The 24,690-nt window shown below is 40.8% G+C and overlaps 1 protein-coding gene and 1 long non-coding RNA gene across 2 annotated transcripts in view; one reads left to right on the top strand and one right to left on the bottom strand.

The window, feature by feature from the left end:
* Nucleotides 1-24,690, top strand: part of LOC149658651 (uncharacterized) — an 88,751-nt gene that overhangs the window by 17,978 nt on the left and 46,083 nt on the right. Inside the window, exon 2 of the long non-coding RNA XR_016369876.1 lies at nucleotides 12,048-12,168. This is a non-coding gene — a long non-coding RNA (uncharacterized LOC149658651). The remainder of the gene's footprint in view (nucleotides 1-12,047; nucleotides 12,169-24,690) is intronic.
* Nucleotides 220-24,623, bottom strand: LOC149658658 (uncharacterized). The gene is made up of 4 exons (XM_089844254.1): nucleotides 23,182-24,623; nucleotides 2,298-2,463; nucleotides 748-2,227; nucleotides 220-525 (listed from the first exon to the last, which is right to left on the bottom strand). The coding sequence occupies exons 1-3, from the start codon at nucleotides 24,475-24,477 to the stop codon at nucleotides 1,425-1,427; spliced, it is 2,265 nt and encodes a 754-aa protein (XP_089700380.1). The 5' UTR covers nucleotides 24,478-24,623; the 3' UTR covers nucleotides 220-525; nucleotides 748-1,424.

Here is a 24,690-nt window from a genome sequence, read left to right as displayed (position 1 = left end):
TTTAACTTTTCTCGAGGGTATAGGAGCAGTTAGCGGTGTTTTTAACTGATAATTTGCGATATTTCAATGGTCCAATTACATTTTGATTTCTACGATACCCTCTCTTTTGTTTAAGGAACATAGGCCTACGTCATACACCGGGTGGTTTGGCCTGGCCGTGAAACGGGCCTTCAATGTATTGTGTGGTTTTTTATTTAGACTTCTTTTTTTTCCTTATAATTTGCATATTTTTCTCAATTTTGTTTCAATATACGGTTAAATCTAGGTATTTTTTAAAAACCAACTTTTTTTCATATTTGAATGATTATAACAAGTTTTTAGTTTCAATCTTTTTTTTTTGGGGGTTAAAAATTTTAAATGAATCTGAAGGATGGAAATACTTCGTTTTTGTTTAGTTTTTAGAAATGGTATTTTTTTATCCCGTAACAACATATTTTCCCTAAAAAAATCTATTTAACATCGTGGTATTTCTTTATATTTTTTTATTTTTATGAAATGTGGACTTGGAAATCTACTTTCAGCGATCTGAAATTAGAAGTAGTTTGTAACTCATTAGGAAAGTAACATTTTTAAGGTAGGACATGATAGCAAAACTGGGCGTTCCATCTTTTAGGCCACTCCCACGCAAGGCGTTCTTCGTTAATATGACGTGGCCTAGTGGCCAAATTTTATTTAAACGACAGAAGCGGGGCATAATACCGTGGTTTGCTACCATTTCTTTTGGTAAAATAGTACGACGGAACTTACCATCTTGACCTCGTAGCAGTTGAAAGACTTGACATTTGACCTCCGTCAAAAGATTGCCACTTTCGCTGGCCTCTTCTTGCCGCGATCCTTTCGCTTCCCGACCATTTCTCTCGTGGGTTATATTTTATATATTTTAAGCCAATGTAAAAACGCCGCGGTCATTCCTTCGTAGCCAATAGAAATCAGTCCTTCGTAATTTATATTTATTTTTTTCTTCGAGTAGAAAAGAAATTAATAAAAAATTCTCGTGAAATTAAAAGTTCGGTAGATATTTTTCTTGCCTAGAATTAACTGTGTCCGTGACATAATGAAGATATTCCTTTGTTTACAGGCCTAGCATAGTGTATATTTCTAAATAATGAGTATATATATTTATATTTATATATATATATAACTACAACCTCAAATTTATTTTTTTATAGCGTCTTTGTTTTCCTTTAATATAACTCTTGAAACGTACGTTAAGTCCTGTCGGGTGCTAATGAGGAGACTTATTTAAATTTGTAGCATTTTAACGGGATTTTCTTACCCTTTTTCCCTAAAATGGTGGCACCCGATTTATTTTTATAATAATCCATAGGATTTATTTTTTCCTCATTTTAAAAATTATTTCTAACCATCATCGGGTTTGCGCGGATCCGAAAAATTTCAAACTTTTAATATTATTTATAACTACTTCAATCCGTCACTAGATATCGCGGTCGTAGCCTCCGCCGTCGAGACTCGTACCGTCGCCGGCGATAAGGTCCCGTTTTTGCGGCGCGCTTTTTCGGCGGCGCCGGCGTCGTAGGCGGCGCGATCGCCGAGTCGTCGGGCCAGCTAGTCCGAGCCAATGGCGGCCGGCAGCGAACGCGCGAGGTTAGGATTAAGGTCACCACCAAGGACGCCATCGCGCCGCTAGTCGCGACTATCCAAGGTTCGAGGAGCAGGTACGTCGTAGACGTCGAAGTTGCGGCGGAATTGGAAGGAGAGGCACCAGGTGTCGCGTCGGTGGCCGCGGCCGATGACGCTGTCGCGGCCGCGGGATCGGACGACGCCGTCCCGTGACGCGTGGAATGATTGGCGGAAACGTCTCGATCGGGAGGGAGGGACGGCGCGAGAGTTCCGCCCACGTCTCGCCCGCTTCCTCCCGGCTCTTCCGTCGGCCTTGTCCCCGTTCGATACCGCTCGGTCTTGGTGTCCGGCTGTTTGAACGCGTCAACGCTGGCCCTCGTCGTGACGCCGCTGTACCAGGTCGCCCTCCCCGGAGCACCGCTGTCCGCGCCCGAAACGCCGCGTTCCGTCGTCGTCGTCGTCGCCGTCGCGGACGGCGTCGCCCCGCTTTCTTCGCGACCCTTTTTGGCTGTCCGCTCTTCTCGACGGCAATTGAGCACCGGGTCGTCGTTATCCAGCGGATCCAAGTCGCAAGCGGTGTAGCAGTCGTTGTCCCCGCCGTACGCGGACTTGGGAGTCAAATCCGGAATGTCCGGGATGTTACGATCTATCAGCGATGAAACAAAGAGCTTAGTCGATTCGCGGCTCGAATCCTCGATCGACGATACGCCACTTACCTATGCATTTAAAGGCTGGCTCCCCCGCATACTGCTCTTTGATGAAAGGGTGAAAATAGGGACATCGTTGCTCCACCAGATGACAGAAACTCCGGCAGGCTTTAACGCGACGACTCTCCGCGTGAAACGGAAGCATCATCGCGCAAACCCACTTCCGGTACGCTTTCTGTAAAATCAAAAGGAAACAAACCGTCAGTTTCAAGGAACTGTTCCAGCTGAGCCAAGAACCAGTCCCGTTGTTCGTGCGAATTCCCAACTGAATTTGAAAATGACCCACAGTTAAGGATTTGTCAAGAACCAATGGTTAATTCTGTCCTGACGTTCTTCAAACCCATTACGCTTTACTGAAGAAATTTATCTTTGGGCTGAACCCAAGAAAAAAGCACTTGTGACCCGTGGCTAATCTAATTGCCTTACACCTTTATGGTAACTGGATACTTCACCCAAAATCCCGTGGATAGTCAACTTAATTTAATAATTGCCTTGACCTTTTCTTCAACGAAGTTCTCTTCGTATTCTTCAGCTCAGTTCTTCAATAATTAACTAGAGTCAAAAATTTCCTAGACAGTAAAATCCAAGCAATCCTACAATTAATAACAGATGGCGCAAAGTATTTAATAAAATGGGTGGGGGTCGATAATATTTCTAACAATAGCGGCGCTTTCAATAAGTTCGATTTTTATCCCCCCCCCCCCCAGCCTCAGTCCCGTTCTCCTTTGGCGTATCCCCATCACCGGCAGCCAGGCAATGCATCGTCGGCCCCCTTTTAGTTTCTGTATGTCTCCAATGGCAACGCTCTCCTCTATGCCATACCCCGCTCTATCCATGGAGGTAGCCGCTATGTAGTAATGCGGGATCTTTCGCGGCGGCGGCAGCGGAGACGGGGCGATGGACTAATAGAATAAATCTGCCAAGTGGCGCTCTCTTTCCCCCTTAACCCGTGGTTACTAATTGACGATGGTAAAATAATGAGATGGCAATGGCCCTGGCCTCGCTCCTTACATCTACTATAATACCTACGCTTTGCTCCTTAAAGTCTGTAGACGAGAAATTTTGTTATCTTTTTAATCAGATTGGGCTAGTTAATGTTGGGCCTTTGCGCTTGGACTAAGTAACCCGAAGGAGTTGAAATAAACCATACTGTACAAGACGCTAACCTTTCCCTACACTAAAGCTAGTATATAAAACTGTTTACCTTATATTTTAAAGATATAAAATGGCGAATTGACCACACCATCAGTCGGATCTGGGAACCACACTCAAAACTAGGATAAGAAATTGCCCCCTTAAAATCCCAAGAAACTTTTTCAAGAACCAATAGCCCCAATTAGTACTTCTGGACAATTTTTACCGTCCCCCTTGTTTATTTTAAATTCCCTAAAAGTTAAATCATGCAAGCGTCGATATTTTAAACGTTTCAAGCGTAATGTTCAGTCGCGCCAGGGTTCATTTAAACCTGGACCAAGTTTCCTCTTGGCTGTAACGTATGTATCTAAGCGACTGTGGTCGGATATAGTGGAATTTAGCCATTTCCTGTTTAACGCGATACTAGCTAAGGCCCGGACTAATCGAGGCTCTATTAATCCAGAAGCAATTTTAACGTAAGGCTTCCTTCCTCTTTCTATTAGTTTTCAATGCGTGTAAGGAAGGACCAAATGAGTGGTTTGGGGATATAGACGCCGAATAAAAAAGCAAAAAAAAAAGGGAGAAATTCTAGTCATCGGCTCTGATATCCCACTTAATACCTCTAATCTTAAAAGAAGGGTGAGGTCGCTTGAACATTGATTTTCTCCTCCCTCCACTCGCCTCTCTCTCTCTCTGGACCCTTCTATGGACCTCTCTCCAAGCTATTGTTATACAAGTGATTATGTCAAATTTTAGGGAAGAGGAACCGTTGACGCGGTAGATCAGTAAACGGATTTTTCTACCTTGTCCCATTTTCTAACATGATCACTTCTTCGTTAGGTTAAACAAGCTCTTAGTCGCCTGACACTAAAGCCAAACTTTACTCGAATCTGTCGCGTATAACGGTTTAGCGTCAAGTCATAAGCGTTCGGGATGTAGGAGAGGTGGAAAGATGCTTATCTCGCGTCTCTTTCGGCAATTTTCTATAGCTATACGGTTAGCAACTTTTGCTGCTAAAAGGGATTTTAGGAGGGGGGGGGGAAGTCCCGGGGTAATCAAATTTTGCATTGGGTGCTATGTAATCTATTTTAAATTTTTATGGCTTTTTAGACCTATTGAGTCTTAAGGTCTAAAATTATTTTAAAAGCTTTATAGTCACGCGTGGTTTTCATAGAGAATTATATTTTTTTGGATTACGATAAACATATTTTTCCTATTATGAAAAAACACCCAAGAACGTTCAAAGATATATAGCTATTTTTGTCCCAAAAACTCCATTTCCCCTAATTCTTATCGCTCTAATTTTAACATTTTAATTCTTCAGTGTTTTTAAGACTTATTGGTTTGAAGGCTTTCCCCAATTGCGGGGTTAAACTGGAGGCTGGACCTTCTCTAACGATCTTAGTATATCACGGCTGGCCCAATGTATTGAATTAGCGAAATCATTCGACTCAAAGGTAACTTATAAATCCGCGTCGACTCTCGGAAGGAATATAAGGGTACTTGTCCCTTTCGAGGCAATTTTGCCTCTCTCCCGCTCCCCCCTCTTTACCGTCGACCCCCCTTTTCTCACTCCCTTGCTAAAAGATAATCTTGCACTCGCAATATCCTAACTCCAAAATACGCCCTTTCACTTTAGCCAGCTTGAGCTTTCTCACTTTCGCGTAACTGTTTTGGGAAAACAATATCTTTTTACGAATACGAAGCAATTTAATCCATCTTTGAAAAAGGTGTTCAAAATGCGCGCTGATATCGTAGACATTGGAGGTATTATCTTTGAAAAGGTGTTCAAAATGCGCGCTGATATCGTAGACATTGGAGGTATTATCTTTGAAAAGGCGTTCAAAATGCGCGCTGAAATCGTATAGACGAGAAATATCGTCCACTTTGAAACTGGAATGAGTGAGAGAATTCTGAAATTGATTCACGCCTAAATGTGACGGAACGTATTTACGACTTAATCTCGGATTATTCACTTATTGGAATGGTGGTGTTGTTGTAAGTCCACTGTTGTTGCGTGAAAACATTCCTGACATCAATGCGTGCCTGGAGAAAAGCGTTAATAGCGTAGTTACGACACTCAGTCGTTGCGGGGTAGTGTATGGAAAGTGGTCGTTTGAGGCGTACCGACGACGTCTTTTGACTCGCTTTCCAAAATCCCTTTGCTTATCATTGGCCCTTCTTCCTTTTGATTTCACATATCCCTCTCGATTCCTTTTCCTTTTCACTGTCTTTCACTCACTCGCTCTCTCTCCCCCGCACAATCTCCTTCTCCGCTGATCGGGCGTGTGTTCCGCCTCTATTGGAGATTGCTAAAAGGGAGCTTTCGGGCTGACTGTTACACTTTCATTTTGACCGAAACCAGGAATGCACACGGCTAATTGGAATCGTCGTGCTCCTATATCTCCCATTTTATTTTCTCCGCGGGTTTCATGCAGGGCCGGCCTTGAGAACTTCGTATCCGTCACGTCTTGTTATTCTGATGGCGTCTTTCTAACTGCGTGATTTCATTGGTTGCTAGCAACGCGAGTTCCTAGGCGCACGTGCGAGGTGATAGATTATTCGCCAGGGAAAATTCGTCGTACATTACAGTCTAGGTTTTCCCGCTTAGATCTGTTGAAAAGACAGTACGCAATAATTCCAATTAGCTTTATGCATTCCTGACGAGACGGGTTACGCTTGGTAGTTAGCCTTATCCCCTCACTGAATACCACTTGGAACAATTATATAAGTAGAATACCCTTTTTTCGGCCAACAAAGATCTTAATTTTCTACCCTGAAACTGACTTTACTCGTGAAACTTTACATTGAAATTTTTTTAAATATTTCAACCTAGAACATTCAGTTATCACGTCACGAGGAATTGATTATAATTAATTGGTTGGTTCAAATCCCGAGTTACTTCATTACTAATGTATATATAAATTCCAACGTAAAGCGGACTGCGAGAAAATGGAAATTATGTTACGACAATGGCCGCAACCCGCGCTGTATAAATAAAGCCGCACTTTCTTTATCACGTCTTCATTGGATCATAAACGCGTTAATTTTATATCTAATATATTAACAACTATTTAATATTCCAAACTACGGCCCTTATTTGAATTGCTAATAACGATACCGTTACCTATATACACTTATCCAACCAGGGGGGGGGGGCTAGCTAGCCGCCTCGGAGACAAACAGTTGTAACTTGAAATATTTTGTTTCAATTGAAGCTGTTATTTCAAAATTTTCTTAATTCGATAAGAAAGATTTCGTTAATCCGTGCCAACTATATTAGAAAATGGCGACCGGATAAGTTACCAAAACCATCTGACGCCGTAACTGTCGTAAACGTTTCGACAATATTATTTATTACGCAATTTAAACAACACTCAACTAAGTATTGTTTATAAATTGCAATATATATCAGGTTTATAGATACTTTTCCTTATCATCTTTCTTCGTAAACATGTTTTAGATTTCAATGTCTAACTACGAATACATTGGGCTTAACCATTGAAACTAAATCGAGTTATTCGATTAACGATAAACATTTCCAAATAAGTGTAATGGATAAATAATTTGGTGATTAAAAAGCCAATTTAGCAGCTACCATCCTATATACCGTATATAGTCTAAATGTAAAATAGTGTAATAACCCAAAACGGGCTGCCTTTCGTTGGAGCCGGGTGTAAAAAGGCGTTACGTTTCTGGATGTGGGGGTGGGGGGGAGAGGGAGGGAAGCGTGTGTAATTTACAATGATTCAGAGTTTGAGACGCGGAGAAGAGAAAAGAGAAGCCCAAGAGCAGCGAGGCTGAGCCTCTCTTCATCCCTCGAAGCTCTTTTGGACTCTTCCCCGACTTTCGATTTTCAATGTAGGTCAAGCCTGGGTTTTCCACCAACAGGGGGAACAATTGTACGAACTGGCGTAAGAGTTGTGCGGGTTTTGGGTAGGTAACGGGAACTGTCGGTGTCAAGAGATTGCGAGATGGTGCGCGGGATAGGATAGCTTCGCTAATTTTCCACGTGTTAGGGTCCGAGAATTGTCTCTCAAAAGCGAGCGACGCTGTCTCTTAACCTTTGTCTCCTAAAACTACGCCCGTGTTTTTCCATTTGGGGGTTAGGTTGTTTTTTCAATCTCTTTTTGTATATAGATGGGTGCAAAAATTGTAAGATACATCGAGTTTTCCAATTCTTGTTAAGTATAAGGAGTAGCGAGTCTCTCAAACACTGACTGAATCGTTCGTTTCCCATTTATACATTCGAGCCAATATTTGACTTCAAAAGTAGTAAAACTTACGAGATAGTTGTTCAAAAACTAATGGTGTCTTTACGAACGTTGTAAGCTTATAGGCCTAGTACAATGACGCGGCAAGACTAACTTCTTTGTAGTAATCAGCCTATTTGAACTCTTCAAATGCACCGATAAACTTCAGGTTTCTCTATACTTGACTTTCCCTATCTTGAACTTTGAAGAACATTCTATTTCGCCCATGCACCGCGCACACTGCGGCGGCAGTGGCGCGGTCTATAGACGCTTCTGTAATTGCTCCCCTGGCGACTGTGGGTCGCTATAATATCCGAGACATTTGGAGTTTTGGACATGGCAACAACTTAAGAGAAAATCAGGCTAGTGAATCAGAAAAAAACCGAAAGAAATCCATAGAAAAACAAAGTTAATAGCCTCTTGGTTGCAAATCCCTTGGATTTTCTATTTTGGAATGCGAAAACATACTCATCCCTTGACCATCGGCGGAAGTCGATTTTTAGTGAAGTTATCATTCTCTAACATCTTAAATTCACTAGGAAGTGTTAGTGTCACAATTGCCACGTGGAAAGTCAATAACTACGTCAATATAGTAGTTTTAAACAGTTCATGAATTTTTGATAAGTGGTTTATTGGACAAAATCAAAAAATTAATTCAGAATATTTGATGTCTTAATTTCTTTTGATTAAAATTCTTCAGAATCGTCTGAAATGAGATACCTTAAACACGCGTTAATAAATTGAAAGCGTAGAAGCGACACTGAGAATGATGATTCATATTAAAACTTCTTATCTGTATGGTCATACGTCCCTATCCGTCATTATATCCGTATAAATCCCCTCATTTAGGGTCTCTAATATTTTTTTCCGAAGATGCTCGTAATTCGATGTCTATTGCCCCCCCCCGTGCCTTCGTTAATTTTGGATCAATTTGATTAGTGCTACAATTTTGTAAAGAATATTTAACATTTTTTTAAGTCAGATTTGAGTACAAATATATAAACCCGCGGAAAATATCAATGATATTATTTTTCTAAGTCTGAGATAATTCTTTGCCATCCCGGAGTATATGATGCCTTTTGTCGCTCTTAGTTTGTAATATCCAGAGGTGATATATGGATTCTTTACGATATCGGGGAAGAGTTTGCCCGCTAAATTAACCGTGTCATAGATGTGGGGAATGCGAGGTAAAGTCAAACCTCCCTCTTAAAGACATACTTAAAGAGTAATTTCAATCGTTTATTACATCTTTATGTCGACGAATTATTATAATTTACATCGTCTAATCAATTGAAAACAAAACCCTATTTTAAAAGATGACCGCGTATCCAAACCAACCCCGCAAGGCATAGGCCTAAAGCGAGTTTATAAGCTGGATATAGAAAACCGATTGAAATCAGTTGAAATATTTAAGTATCTCTTTAAAGGGAGAGAGAGGGTTTTCGTTTTGCCTGAACGACGCCTCACCATTCTTATCAAAATTACTTAATTACCTTAGTGGAATAAAGGTGCGGGAAGGCAGGCAGGGACGGGTTAGGCTTAGTTTTTAGCAATAGGAAAGGCTGTTTGAGTTGTAATAAAAATGAGCGAGCTAGCTGCCTTAATGCCGAGCCTACTAGTTGTAAATAAGGTATGTATCTTGTCGCCCGACCGCTCCACCCAATAATATCACCTTAAAACGTTTATTTAGCGTTAAAGAGAATCGTAAATGTTGCTTTTACGACCGTGTTATGTTAGATATGATTTAAATTGTTCACAATTTTTGCTTTACAAAAGTAAATTAACTCGAAATTCTTAAGGTTCTTGAATTTTCGATAACCGTTCTAAATTTCTTAGGCTTTCTTATATGAAGTTTACACGATAATTGGCCATATGTCTAATCAGCGCCACTAGCGGATGGTCTGAAAACTACTCCCATAGAGTCTAGGTATATTTAAGCGGGTTTGCAGAATTTCCGTCAGATGGCGCGGCGTTCGAGCCACCTGGCGGAAATTCTGCAAACCCGCTTAAATATACCTAGACTCTATGGGAGTAGTTTTCAGACCATCCGCTAGTGGCGCTGATTAGACATATGGCCAATTTACCGGAGTAACGCGATAACCAATCGAGAAATAACTCTTGAAATGCGAGTGGAAAGCCTGTCGGGTAAAGAAGTGATCCGATCCAGGGACTAACATTTATCTAGAAGGCCTATTTTGCGCCAGATGAATTATGGTTAGTTTCTCCTCTTTGTGATTATTAAAATGTTAAAAGTAAAGGTCTGGGCAAAAAGGCCAAAGAAAAAAAAATTCGATAGTTTGCTTTGAATATCAACATAATGCAAAACTGGAGTGGTTGTAACCATAAATTCAAAATCCCAGATAAAAATTCCTCAAGTACCCTTTTCTTGGCAACCAAAAGCCTTCACTTTTTTCCCCACTTCAACTCGCTCTCATTTAGGAACTCCTCTAGCTTCTCTCCTCTTCCACGTCTTTTTTTTGTTGTAAGGAATTGTTAAAACCGGGCTTATTTGAAAACCACAAAGAATCTTGGTGGATTAGCGACTAAAATTCAATATTTTATCTTGTACGGCCATATTTATCATGGTTAAGAAGAAATGTCAGAATCAAAGTGTATACATTTTCAACCATTCTGACGTCATTTTGACGAAATATTGGAACAATCACGTGACGTTTGTAATACCGGCGTTTATTGGCTCCATATCCTCTTGGCTTCAGAATGAAATATTCATTATTCCGTGGGAATGTCTGTAACCAACTTTAACCAGTTTTAAGGGAAAATTCAGTTCTTATAGTTCCGAGATCGTCGGATCAGTTCAATTTTAAACGGTACGGGCCAAATCCAGTCGAACACTTCGATTGTTTTTTTTTAAACCATTCTGGATGTCAAGTAACTACGGGAGCAATTGTAACAGCTGTCCACTTTCCGTTTGAACTCGGACGGCTCTTGTACTTGGAAATGTTTATCAAAAAACCCAACAAGGTAACTGTTAGAGTAAAACCCTGAAAGAGGAAGAGACTGCGCGGGGTGAGTTGAGGAGAGGCAAAAAAAGGGAGCTACCGATAAGAGATTAAAAGAGTATAGCCTTTGCCTCCCGCCTGTGCACGAAAAAAAACCTCCTTTATTCCAACGTCAATCAAAATATTTCACCCCCTTCTTTACCCAAAAACATAGCTGCTGCTGCGAAAGTTTCTACTCGTTTAGGCGACTAAACTCTACACTATATACACAGAAGGATCTATATGAACCCACGCCGAATTTTCAATTGACGCAAACGCGGAAGTTAAAATCAACGTTCAAAAAGTTTTAATCGCGTGGAAGGTGAACTTGAACGATATTACGTTGCATTTTGGGCTTGAAACGATCTTTATAGCTACCTTTTTGTGTGTTTTTCATATTAATTATTATCAACGGCAACCCTGCCTAGAAGTTTAGCTTTACCCTACAGGGTAAAAAAATAAAAAATCATCAAGAGCTAGGGATAGTGGTGTGCGTGATAAAATGATTTGATTAGCGTAGCTTTAGAATAAAATTTTGGTTACGCGTGTTCTTATTGATTATTGAATGCCATAAAATTACACGAAATGCGGTGTTCAAATTAGTGATCATGTAGAAAAAATGCAAAATGATAGAGAGATAGAGAGATAGAGAGAGAGAGAGGGAGAAAAAACAAAAAACTCGCGGGAAAAAGCGTCACGTGACTAGTAAAAGGCGCGAGTTGGAGCTAGGGTAGAGTTGGATGCCCAAGCGGTGGTTCAGTAGACATGTGGATGGAAAAAAGATAGAAGAGACCCAGCGGATATCGATTGATAGGTGAAGAACTGAAGATGGAGGCAAAACAGGGGATGTGCATGCCTGGATTGGGGGGGGGGGGACTCCAAAGGAGGCGACCCTGAGGAAAGGAAAATAGATTCCCTGGGATTAAAAGTTGCGTAATGCAATGCAGTGCCATAGTGGCTCGATTTATTTAAAGCTTTTCTATACTAGTGACGTCAAATTATTGTCATTTGCGCTAGAACAATTTGATTTGAATTTTGTAATTAATGTGCAGTTGATTAAAAGGGGACTGTTAGACGCGAGAAAAAAAATGCGATGATCATAATGTTATTTTGTTCTCTTAGTTCAAAATTAATAAATATTTCAAAATTCATCTTGCCCCTTCGTTTAGTCACTTCGCCTCTTTACACTGGGACTTTTAGATCAGCCCACAATCAGGGGCAGCGTTACCCGCGCCGCGTAAACTTCGAAGTCATTTTGAAAACAAACTGTTTTTAACGATTAGGACGTCAAATTTACAATTAATTATCATTTATTTGCAGTTGGTTCGCTAAGCCTAACTCCGTATCTAATCTATAGCGTTTTTTTTCAATAGAAACTTGGTCTTTATCGCCTGTCTCGCTTTTCCATCCTCTACAGGATTTAATGCGTTGTAACCCGTCGCTCTATTATCAAACTTGCTGAAAATTCAAGTTGTAGTAGACTATATAACTTGGGTAAGTCTCTCTTTTTTTGGTCTGTCATAAATGGAGTATTATCTTATGAAATGTCTAGGCCTATTGTTTGGTACCGACCCTACCGTATGTATTTGGTACTTTTGAGAGCGACTGAGTTTTTGTAGGAAGCAATAACAAAACGCTCAGAGTGGTTTGTTTTTCGGATCAACTTAAGAATTGTTTTTCCCCGAAGCGAGCCACCAAGAGTTTCTTTTTGCCTTAGTACGCTTCAGTTTCAGCGCGTGACCACATTGTCCGGGCCTTAGCCTCGCGTCTAAGCCCTCAGAAATAACTGAACTATTTTTGGAATAATATATACACGCACGCTTTTATAGCCATAACGTTAGACGCGCGACATGACTATGCAGAATTTACGAAATGGTTCGTGCACTAGAACGTACCGAGCTCTATATGTAATTTTTTGGCGCGAGAAAATTGCTTTCTTCAATTTTCATTTTCAAATTAGGCTTAGCTCGTTGGATAGGTGTGTTTAGTTAGGCTTAGGATAGATTGGGTTGTGTTCGGGTCAATGGGGGTCAGTTTGCCGTCTTCTACCCCTTTAGACCAAAAGTTACAGCATTTTCTGTAAAACAAATTTACGCCACACAAAGCAACAGACTTCTACTCTTCTTGCGGCTGGTTAATTTAGTAAAACCATTTCCATCAGTTAGTTCACGACCCGAAGAAACTTTCTTTAGCTATAACCCTTTTTAAATACAAACATAAATGAATTGTACATCTACCCCGAAGCGCGCCGCCGCTTGAGCCAACCAAAACGCGTCGTTAAAAGTATAAAAAGCGTATAATATAAAACGAAGTACTCGTTAAAAAGCGTTAAATTTGGCAACTGATTTGGGGGCGCCACTAGACACGAATTTCCGTTAGTAAAGTAAACATCTCATAATGGAAAGGAAAAAGAACGCGTGTCCTATTCGCCACTCACTATACACCCTGTCCACCTCGACCTCTCTCCCTCTTTCAACCACGTACCACTGAGCGACTCTATGAAATAATATCAATAAAAAAGAGCGGGAAAATCAAGCATACACTGCCGACGGTACTATTTGAACGTTTTGAATATCTAGCTTTCGCTTTTGTTGAGAGTGTAGCTGCTAAAGCAACGGAGAAGGGAAGTAGGTATAGTGAGAAAACTGTCAAAAAGATTGAAAGAAAGAGAAAGACGGACGCTGTTTATAGCGCTCGTGTGTGTGTGTGTGTGTGTGTGCTTGAAGCAAATGATGCAGTGCTTACAAAGCTCGCGCTTCTGTGAAATCACTACCATATAAGCCTTGGGCAGTATTGAATTAAAGGGAAAGTAAAATGATGAAAGTGAATTTCCTTTATTGCGTGGGAGAAGCGAATTAACTTCATTTCTCGCGTATTCTTTAATAGACCTTTAAAATAGTAATTATTTTATTCACTTATTATAATAAAAGTTAAAAAATTCTATCCTTAAAAAAATACACCCCAAAAATGAAGGTCAAAGTATCTCTTACGTCTTTGAATTCGTGTGTTTATTTCAAAATATATAATTTTTCTTTTCAAATGTTGGCTTTTTTCCCAAAGATATAAAAAGCGATGATGTTATAATTATCATCTCAAATCTAAGTTAAATTATCATTTAGAAATAATTTTTACCAAAGGTGTTAATTGGAGCGAAAAATTACACCGTGCGAGCGATACTAAGTCTAAACAGCTTTAAATTTCAAATACAATTTTTGTTTTAAATTTCTATTAAAAAACTGCCTTAATTCCTCGCGAGTCCCGTACGTTTTTCGCTGCTCCTTTTCAACCATTGGAAAGTGGCCATGCGAGCGGTAAGAGAACATGCCAAATTCCCTCCTCCGCGCTTACGTTAGGCGACATCAGAAATTAAAGAACGATCATTATGCTTAAAGAACACGACGAGATCGTTTCCTACCCACTACCCCTTCCCGCACAACCTTTCTAAAGGGACCCGACCCTGGTGGTGGTAAGGAATAAGAGATTCTATCACCTTGCTGGTTTTAGTGTAAAGACCCATTCACACTACGTTCACGCCGGTCAAGTATAGCTTTGCTCGCTTAATTAAACACGACAGTGTCGAGATGGCACCACCTCGTTAGCTCCATAGCTCACTCGATCATGCCCCCCTACGATTTAGCAGACGATTCTTGGCACGCTCTTGACGGTATTTGTCATTTGGATTCGATTATTTTGGAATTCAAAAGTTTTGGTTCAAAAATCGTCCGCTCTGGCGTCTGAACAGGGAAATGAATGTACCGTCTCGACCGAGAGGAAGGTAAAATGTTTGTCTGAATGGGCCTTGGTGTGTGTACCCTCCCTTCTGTAGTATAACCCGTATATCTTCCCCTCGTACCAAGTGTAAGTTTACCCTATAGACTCGTGGTGGAAGAACTGGGAGAGAAAAGGAAGAATCAGAGACGAGAATGAGCGGCTAAAAGAAATGTAGAAGTAAAGATTTGTGGAACGGCGCACGCGTACTAGGAACTCGCGAAAAGGCGATGGAGAAGGGATCTATTCGTAGGGGAAGCTAGGGCACAGGGGCTTGTTTAGTATATAGTTTCAAGAAGAACCCTCAAAAATAAAATAAAAAAAAATATAGGATAGGGTTGTTTCTACGTTTTTTTTAGCACGCGCTAGTGTTGTTGTTGCATCTCCCAAAGCAATTGGGTTCAAATTATCTTTATTCAAGCTCACTTGATGTAATAGCTAAGACTGACGCGGAGTAATACGCAATGGTATTTTTCATACGGAAGAAAATTGGTTTCGGACGTCTGATAACTGAATAGGCTGCCATTAACTATTTAACTTCGCTATCCTGAATTAAATTCTTCTCCTAGAAATTTAATTGATTCCATGAACTATAAAAATTTATTTTTAGTAATATTAGTAGTAATGATATTTTACTAATGAATTTTAGTAATTGAAAATTTTTCGCAACGTGCCTTGCCCCTTTGTTCTGTTTTTTTTCTTTACCGCGGTACAGTTGGACTTTTTGGCCAGCCCACATCCAGGGGCAATATTAACTTTATTGCCCCTGTAAGTGGGCTGGCCTAAAAGTCCAAATGTATCGCGGTGAAACGGCGGAACGAACAAAGGGGCAATTATTATACGTTTCTAAATTGATATAAGAAAAATAATCTTCAAGAATACTATTCATTCATCTTCTCTTTAGAGTATTATGTAAAATACAATGTAAAATAGTAAAAAAAAAAAAAATTCTACACAATACCAAAACGTAACGTACAAATTTAACCCAAAAGTTACGCGACTTATCGCCTAAAGCCGCAATATATATACTACTTATAACCTACACTATCAACCCGGAAGTTGATAATTCTGAAGTTATAATATGATCTTTCAATATAAATATAAATTTCAAATCGCAATGGTTTTCTCCGGAACTTAATAACTTTCAGACTAAGAACTATGGTATCAACCATAAGATTCATAGTTATTATTACTTCTCGGTTCTTGAGTTTTCACTTCTATTTTTATCAACTTTTTACGTACAGCCGATAGCTTTCTGTCGTTTTTAGAAAAATATAAAAAATTGGCATGGCCTAGCTCTATTTGGGTGCTGAAAAAAGCTTAAAGGAGCCGAAAAGTAAGGGACAGTGAATGGAAGAGAGAGAGAGAGAAAATCGTTACTACGTGAGAGCTTCGCGAAACTAGTTACACCGCTTAGCTTCACTGCACTGCGACGGAAAAACCAACCTAAAGTACTAGAAGGCCAACAGGCCTAAAGAAAGGTTAATAGATATGAACTGAGGAGGTTGACTCTCTTAGGCTAACCAAGTCAAAGCTCTCGCAATATCTAAACTCTGCGGAAGTATTTTGACTATAGCGAGAACGAATTCAGGATACCATAAGAACGTTGAAACAAGGCAATGCTGGCGCCATGAAGTCATACTTTTCATAATATGAGGGAGGGGCCTATTTTTGGGAATATGGAAAATGGAGTCTCCTAGGTCTAGGAGTGTTGGTGTCGTTGTCAAGGAAAAAATATTTAAAATCGTTAATGATGAACTGATATATTTAAAAAGAGTGGTTATAAAGAATCTAGATTTTTATTAGAGAGCCTGATTTATCTGGGACAAAGTCAGTACAACGGATTTCCCAAACTTCGCCGTGTAACGCCAAGGCTTAAGGCCAGAGAAGCTGAATGTGATACTAGCCACTTTAACTGATTTATAACCCACCGATGGCGCTAAAAACGGATTTTAAGGCGTTACCTAGGACGAAGGCGGTAACGGTTTTCGAAAGAAGTATGACTTCATGGTACCAGGGGACAATGTTACCATTCCACGTTCTTATGGTATCCTGAATTCGTTCTTGACTATACCTAAATGTAACTACCATAGCTGATAGTGAAAGAAACTGAGAATGGTTTTTTTTTGGTGACATTTTTCTCGCCATCGCTTTGGTGATTAAACTCACCCCAACTTCAATTCGCACGACTCGATTATATTACTCAACTCGAGTTGACTTATCTAATTGAATCAAAAATTTGTACCGTCTGCAAAGTCATTAAGTCCCTTTACCTTCTTTTCATCACGATTCGGACAAATTAAGAGCTTGATTTAAAAGCGGATATTGGTGTGTGTGTGTGTGTCTTTGTCTTAAATCTTAAACACTCTGCAAGCGTGATACGACCTTAAATGGACAAGTAGAAGTATTGCCTAACTAAAATCTTCTTCGTGGTCCCTTTCCCGTTAGTAATATCTACAAACCCTGTCTAAGGTCGGTCCGTTTTTTTCTTAGCTACACTTATCATCCGTTGAGGGCACGTACTTTCAATCGCTTTTTCTATTTTATAGCTACAAGGGTGCGGGAGTATTGGGGGAGGGGGGCGCGAAAACGACTCGCGAACATTCACTTCTATATTTAGGCTTATGGTTGGCCCGACAATTGTTTTTACGGCCCTCTCCAATGGGGCCCTCAATTGACCCCGCCGGGTTTGATGTTAGTCTTAAACATCATGTACTTTCTGATGTCTGCCCTCCCTGTTAGGGTATGCTGTTGAATGAGAATAATGCATTCTTGAAATCAGATAAATCTTTTTGATTTAAATAACAATAAATAGATTATTTCGCCTTGCAGTTTATGTAAGAGTTTAGATGCCATATCGGCAAATTTGCGTAAATTGTGGGTGGCCCTTTCATAGAACATTTTCGACTCAAATCGGCCATAGAACTCCACTTTTCTACCACCCTTTTTGGAACAAAATGTTTTTGTAATACGTAAATCGGTTTCAGGGCGATTAAAACGGTACAAGTAGTTGGGGTATATGATATTTACCCTCAAGTACACAGGCATCAACCGTAAGAGGGTATACCCCTTCAACAACCACCATCCATGTTTGATGTTTTTCTGTCTAGGATAGTATTTTTTTTTGTCAAGAGTTTGATGGCTTCTTAAAAAGGGCACTTTTCTCGCCTCCCCCCGTTGCCGCCCCTTTTCCCCACCTTTCTCTAGTTGTAGGAGGGGTCACGTGACTGGCAGCTACCAATTAAAGGTGACAATGATTGATGCGTCGTCGCGGCTTCTCCTCGACTCGTCTCAACCTCTTCGCGATAGACCATTTCGATGTAAGGGTTCACGCGCGCTTCTATCTTCGTAAAGATATACTTAAATGTCTATTATATTTGCATATACTGGTGGGTTTCTTGATTTTAACCGCGTACGCTTCAGGGTTGCCAGTAATCTCATCTCCCACGGGTTTGGAACTGAAAGGATCTATTCGCCATTGTAAACCATTTTGAAACACGCGAGAATCCCTTTAAATTTATTAAGCAAAGGGTTGGGTCGGTGTGCCGGTTGATATGGTCCATATCGGTTGTAGTGTAAACGGAAAAGTTGGTGAAAAAGCGTCGGAAAGATCGGCCGCAGTCTCAGGCCGAGTCGCGAGGTGACGCCGTGTCCGGGAGTTTAAAAGGTCATCCTATATTACTTCTCTCTCTCCTTCAACTCTAAGATCTCAATCTAGGGGCATTAAAACCTTTTAAAAGGATAACATCTTTGATTTCTGCGGCTACCCCAGACTAACGCCATCGTGGTTTGCCCAAAACATATACGCTTTGAAAGCTTTTATATCCTTTCGTACAGGGTGTCCAAAATGGTGGTAGCTTACAAGGAGTGGGTATCTCAAAAGCTATACCCACTCTGGTGTCTATTTTAAATTTCTAAGGCGTATTTTAAAATTTATCACGTATATGAAATAAATTGGTCGCGACACTAGGGCGTGTATCGCTATAAAATTTAGGCCAAAAACTAACCTACTAAACTCGCTTCTTGAAAGGTTAAAAGCTGAAGCTAAAAATTGCGCACGTCTGATCGGACCACACCTAAATAGCGTGATGTTTTTCCCCATAACCCAAGGCCCAGCAACTTTATAACTTCCTTTTCAAATGATATCCCTCTATAGTTTAGTTCACCTTTTAGCTGGAATAGAGCTTAACATTTAAGAAATAGGTTAGTTTTTCAAAGTGAAATTTAAATATATTACGCGGAACCTGATTTGGTATAATTAAAGACTTGATTAGACCCCGGATTAGGGTGTTGGCATCTCGCGAGCTTAAACAGTATCAGCCCCAATGGAAAAATAACGAAGTTTAACATTGTAAGGTGGTCCTTATTTTTTAAAGAGTTACACTAAAACGCGTAGATATAAAAATACGTAATCGTACTGTTTCTCGCGTTTTTATTTTCCTCGCCAAAGTAGTAGCATGAATTTATTTATTAACATGAATATATATGTGTATCATTAGCCTTTCTATCATGTTATTCAGGGATGGGAGGGACCTTTCTATTACATACGCGTTTAACGTCATCGCGGTAGCCAATCAAAATCGAGACACCTGGAAGTTCGAACAGCAGACGACCAGTTTAACAAAACTGTATGAGGGATACAATTTTCGGTTAGATTCACCAAAGTGCGTCAACTGAATATTAAAAATGATCGCCAATACGTGAATAAATATCTCAACACGATGTCCGAAAGTGATAGTGATCTTTTAAAGGAAATTATAAAAAGTGCCTGCAATGTTTTTCCTAATCTGAAACTGAAAACTGTTGGTAAAGTGCTAAGCCTTGGCCATTATGAAAATTAATGTAACGGTTGAAAGTAAACTACTAACATTTTAAATCGTGAGAATTGATGATGCTGGTTTTTCCCTGCTGTTGGAGGTACAATTAATGCGGTAGTTGATCAATTTACAAGCATAATTAGCCTTCCGCGTGACAAGAGCTTTAGCTTTAAAAACAAACCGACAGAAATCCTCTGACGTCACTCAAACTAAGCCCCTCCCATCCCTGAATATGTAGTTTAACTAGTCAATGCAGATATATATTCATGTTAATAAATAAATTCATGGTAGTAGTATATTTTTTTAGTGCGAAGAGAGAACTTAGAACTGACATCCTTTGGACTGAACCGAGTTTCCATCCAGTCTTTTTCTTGAGACCCCCGTCCGTGTGTGTCCCAATTTTAAGATGAATAACCAAGTATCTATAATCCTTAAACCTTATAAAAGATATGTCGTTTTGACTCTAAAAACGAGGCAACCGAACCATTCCTTAGCTGTGATGAAAATCGATTATGTTTGGGGTATTCACCCTATCCTTTAGTCCTAGCTATGGGGTTACAGAAGGGGAGGGGGTCAGACTCCTCCCATTTTTTTACCCCCTTTGAAATGGACGAAGCCTTCGCACCCTGGTTCATGCCATCCTTATTCTCCCCCCCCCCGTTACTCCGTGGATTCGGGTGCTTCTCCTTCAGAACTCGCTCCCGAGAACATTCAATAATTCTGGTCTTTCAATATTTTCGGACAAAAGAAATTCCAGACCTTCTCTATATTTTTCTTTTTAACTTTTAAAAAAATCACGGCATTTTTATGGGAATGATTTTTCAAAAAAAAAGTTATGATCAAAAATGAACGAAGAGATGGGTTAATTGGTACTTGAGACGTCCTAGATGGAGGATGGATGAGGAATCTTTCCTTCTTGATGGGAAATAAATAAGAAGAATTTTCATGTTTTCGTAAACAAAAATATATATAAATATTTAGGTTTCAATTTACAGTATTTATACAAAAATCGCAATTTATAAGAGGATTTTTCTGATAAGTCTGCCGTAAATTAAAGGGTGTGATTTTTGGAATCAAATTACGTATGGTCAAATATTCATCCTATGGGTTTTCACGTTAAACTAAAAACAAATTAGTATTCCTTGTAAATGTAGTTAAAACGTTTTTGCTATGAAAACTATATCAAATTCTAAGTTGAATTTTTTTTTTTTTAAAAAAAACCCCATCGCTACTCCCGAGTCCTTTTTAAGAAAATTGGCTTATGCAAGCTTGCATATTTAAAATGAAAAAGGAATAGAAGTTTTTTTTATACTAAGAAATTGGTTTATAACCAAATTAACCCGAGTGTTTTCACGGAAATTGCTCTATTTTTTTTTCGAGACAAAAAGGCACGTTATCTTCCCTTTAAATTAAAAAAAAAATAATTTAATAATATTAAATTAATAATGTCAATAAACATCTGTCTCATTGAATCCGCGCAACCTCTAGACCTATAAGAAGCTGAAACTAGTGATTTTTAAAACACCGCCATCTTGGAAAATGGTGGCCATATAAGTTACTGAACCTTCCTGACTCCGTTTATATTAAAAAAAATAATAATAAATTATTTTCAATGCACCTTGCCCCTTCATTCACGCTGCGGCTTTACTGCTATACATTTGGACTTTTAGGCCAGCCCACATATAGGAGCAATATAAATAAATTTATTGTATCACTGGGTCAATTTATAATTTAAATTGAAAATTACTTTCAAAAGGTGTACATTAGGCTTAGACTCAGGTAGGGTTCAATGGTGGGGGGGGGGGTCAGTTTGCCGCCTTCTAGTCGAGTCTGCAACCTCGTGAAAATTAAAAATGACCTACTTGAACTTTGAATTTTAACTGAAAAATAAAATAACTTCCCTTCCTAGAAATCTGACTTGACACGTAGAAGCTATAGGCATGCAGGGCGTGGTACCCATTGGTGGTTGGTGGACCCCATCAATTGACAACCTAAAAATATTTCCGGCCGCCCAACAAAAATGTATTATCCTTAACATCACGCGCCCGACGTTGCTCCCAGCTCTGTTCTGACATCAGCCAGGAATAAAAAAGCGGTACACAGACCCCCCTTTAGTAAGAATATGTATAGATTTTCCCACGAATGTTGACCCGAAGCTCGTGATATCTACTTCGCAAGTAATAATAGTTCAATATATATGGAAGGATTGAATTAATTCGTGACTCCAAAAATATTGTTTGCCGCACTTCGAGCCTCGAATCACAAATGCCATCCTTTCCCCTATTACCCATATTTATTTAAAGGAAAAAGGACTTTGAGAATTGAATCGCGTTATATAAACCTACGCTCTTAAATACGTAACAACGGGTTAGCCTTAAGGCGAAGGAAATTTGAAGAATCAGTTTTTTAAATTAGTTTCTACATTTGACTAATGTTAAAATAATTTGGTGCAAAACTATTGTCACAATGCGCTCGAAAGGTTAAGTGATCAGTAACATTGCTAAATATACCGTAATTGTCTTTTTCGTCGGAGTTACAACGTTTCGTCATCAACTTCAAGATGACGTCACGCCAAGCTGGAGCGATTTTTTTCTATAGAGTATAGGGAGAGTGATAGAGAGATAGATGGAGATAGAGGAGGTGGAAGTCTCGGACATGAAGGGGAAAAGTGGAATATCGAATATCGTGTCCCGTGGACAAACACCTTTTGCTGGACGATGGTAGTTAAGTGTTCGCGTAAAAAGGCCTAGCCACTCCAAAAACGCGCCCTGTAGAAACTGACCGAGAGAAAGGGCGCACGCTGCTAGTATCGGGTTCCTCAAAATGAAAGATCATAGAAACACTCGGCTTCCCTTTTTTTCCCTAATAGTACAAATTAATATCTACTTATATTTCTCTTTCGTCGTTTAGCAAATCGAATTCAATAGCTCGCTCGACTTCGTATTATTAGTTGTTGAAATTCGAGCATTTCCTAAAACATTCGCGAAATGTTCCTGATTTTGATGCAAAAATATTCACCGCTTTCAGCTTCCCTTTTATAAGTTGAAATTCAGATACGTATGATTTAAAACAAATTACTTTCAATATTACCCCCGCGTATAAAAACTATCTTAGCCAAAGGGTATTTTAGTAACGGCTGACGAATTCCCAAATAGCATCTCATCCCTCAATTCTTTTTAAAAATGCCTTCCTGGCTTGCCGTTAAATTTGTAAGCGCTTACAACCTTCGGTTAAAAGCGTGAAAATTTTTGGATGTTAAACCCTGAGCCAACTCATTTCCTCTCCGTTTTTTTAAAAAAAAAATACCCGTCGAATTCTATAAAAAATCGCTGCTGTAATTTACAACTTGCCCTGAACTTGTTGTTTTTTTAAAGGATTTTAGAAATTATTTAGCTGGCTTGTAAATCATTTTATCATTTTTTTAATTTCAATTCAGTTCAGGGGAAGCGAAGCCCCGGTCTTAAAGTATGTTAAGCTCACTCATTAATTACGTTCTACTCGTGACTGGTCCTTTAAGTTGAATATTTTAAGCCACGCTTCGAGTGAATGGGGCAACGCGAGTTCAGAATAGTCAGTAGTTGACTCTATTACTAAGACTCGGCCTTAGTAATTATCGTATTCAGTTGACCAACAGTTGTATATATATGGGCAATCCGGGCTAGATTGCAAATGGTACATTTGGGGTTAATGATTAAAAATGAATAATGCGGCTTTACCACAAGGATAAGCGAACTGCCTATCAGTTTATCCACGTGTACATCCTGTTTTACCATAGCGTATTGCGATACCCACTTTATCGCAGCATCATCAATGGATGCGTAAATTCGGTTGTCCCTCATGATGATGGGTCTAGGCCAATTTACCTGGCATTTACAAGGACATGGACGGACATTGAAGGACATTGAAAAGATGCGTATCTTACCTTGCAATAAGAGCAATTGGAGTTGACGGAGTAGCCAGTGTCGCAGTCGTATCTGGCGATGACCGTGTCGAATTCGCAATCCAAGTCGCGCGAAGTATTGTCCAAGGTGACGAGGGTCCTGAGCGTGCTTTTGCACAAGGTCTTGTTGCCGCGAATCTTATCCCTGGTGTTATCCGGAATCAAGCGAGTCAGGTTGTAGCGCGAACAGAAGCTCAAGTGCACGCTACCCCAACGATCACCACCCGCGTCCGCACTATCACCACTCTGAGGGACGCTTTTCCCGTAGCCCCTCGAGCTACAAGTGTACGCGCCCTCGGCACACAAAGCGTTAATCGCGATTTCATCCAGAGGAAGGCACTGGAGATCAGAGACGGGCTCGCGGCCGATTGAAGGGGAAAAAGCGGTCGAGCCCTTCCCCTTCGACGCGGCATTGACTTCGGTGGGGTGCGCGTCCCGATTGCTCGAGGAATCGGGCTGCGCTATCGTCCGATCGCGGTCGAACGAAGGGAGAGGCGGCGCGCGAGGGGCCATGGCGGGACACACGTCTCCGTAGCGCGTCAAGGAAGTATAATTGTATCTTTTCAAGTTATCTAACGAAAGCCAAACGGGAATTATGTCGGGCTCGTCCGTCGTCGTGGAAGCTGGCAGTTCCGTCGTAGTCGAGGAGGTTTTGCCACCTCCGTTGCCGGCCACGGCACTTTTCCTCAAGCGGGACACCTTGGGGGCTTCCGGGTGGGATAATTGTCTGGGGAAGGGCGGGGCCGCGTTGGAAGAAGAAGAGGGGAATGGGTGATGATGGTTTTGTCCACCGCCGCCGCCGCTTCCACTGTTCGAGGAAGGTAACTGGTTTTGCAACTGTCGGTAATTGCGGGCGCTGGCGACGGGAACGCGACTGCCTTGTCCCACCAAGACTAGAGAAAACAGTACGCTGAAGAACGCGGAAAAGTATCGATTTCTGCGAGAAGACTGATACTTAAAGGGTGGCGGTCGCGATTCTGATCCGCGGAGCTCCTTGGCGCCAAGAGCGGAATCCGTCCGCCAACCGAACGTGCGAGCGTCGTTGTCGTTGTCCCGAGCGCGTTCGAGACGATCGCGAAGAAGATTTCTGCGTCGCTGGTGCTGCTTGTGTCTTTGACGCGTCCGGGCGTCGGACGCCGGGTGGTGGGGACCGTGAGCGAATGATGGGGCGGCCGGCTGCTGTTCCTCCTCTTCCTCCTCTCGCGTTCGTCGACGAACCCGCGAAGGCTTTTCGGCAATGGTAGACGTCTGGCTCCCATTCTCATACGCAAATGTCATAGTTCATTGGAATTAGCAGCGAGAGGGCACCGCAAAGGAGAGTCGTTGGCGGGGCGCGACGCTGCGAGGGGTGGGCGACCACCGGGCTCCTGGTCGCGGTGGCGCCTTGGTGACCGATGTAAAACCGAACCAGCCGATGCTCTAGCGCCGGGACCGGCGGCGGTCGCGTTGGCGTTGGCGAGCCGAAGAGGGGGAAGAAGAAGCGCCGCTTCG

Source organism: Phalangium opilio, unplaced genomic scaffold, assembly GCF_054372755.1.
Source record: "Phalangium opilio isolate 3A_F unplaced genomic scaffold, DU_Popi_V2 ptg000075l_1, whole genome shotgun sequence".
Classification (NCBI taxonomy): Eukaryota; Metazoa; Arthropoda; class Arachnida; order Opiliones; family Phalangiidae; genus Phalangium; species Phalangium opilio.
This window is presented reverse-complemented; position numbering and strand designations above follow the sequence as displayed.

Bases quoted from the DNA above. Each gene is read 5' to 3' on its own strand.
- LOC149658658 (XM_089844254.1), bottom strand. From the start codon at position 24,477: ATGACATTTGCGTATGAGAATGGGAGCCAGACGTCTACCATTGCCGAA. The intron at 2,464-23,181 runs GTAAGATACGCA...TTGATTTTACAG, and splicing joins CCAATTGCTCTTATTGCAAG to AAAGCGTACCGGAAGTGGGT. The intron at 2,228-2,297 runs GTAAGTGGCGTA...CATCGCTGATAG, and splicing joins GCCAGCCTTTAAATGCATAG to ATCGTAACATCCCGGACATT.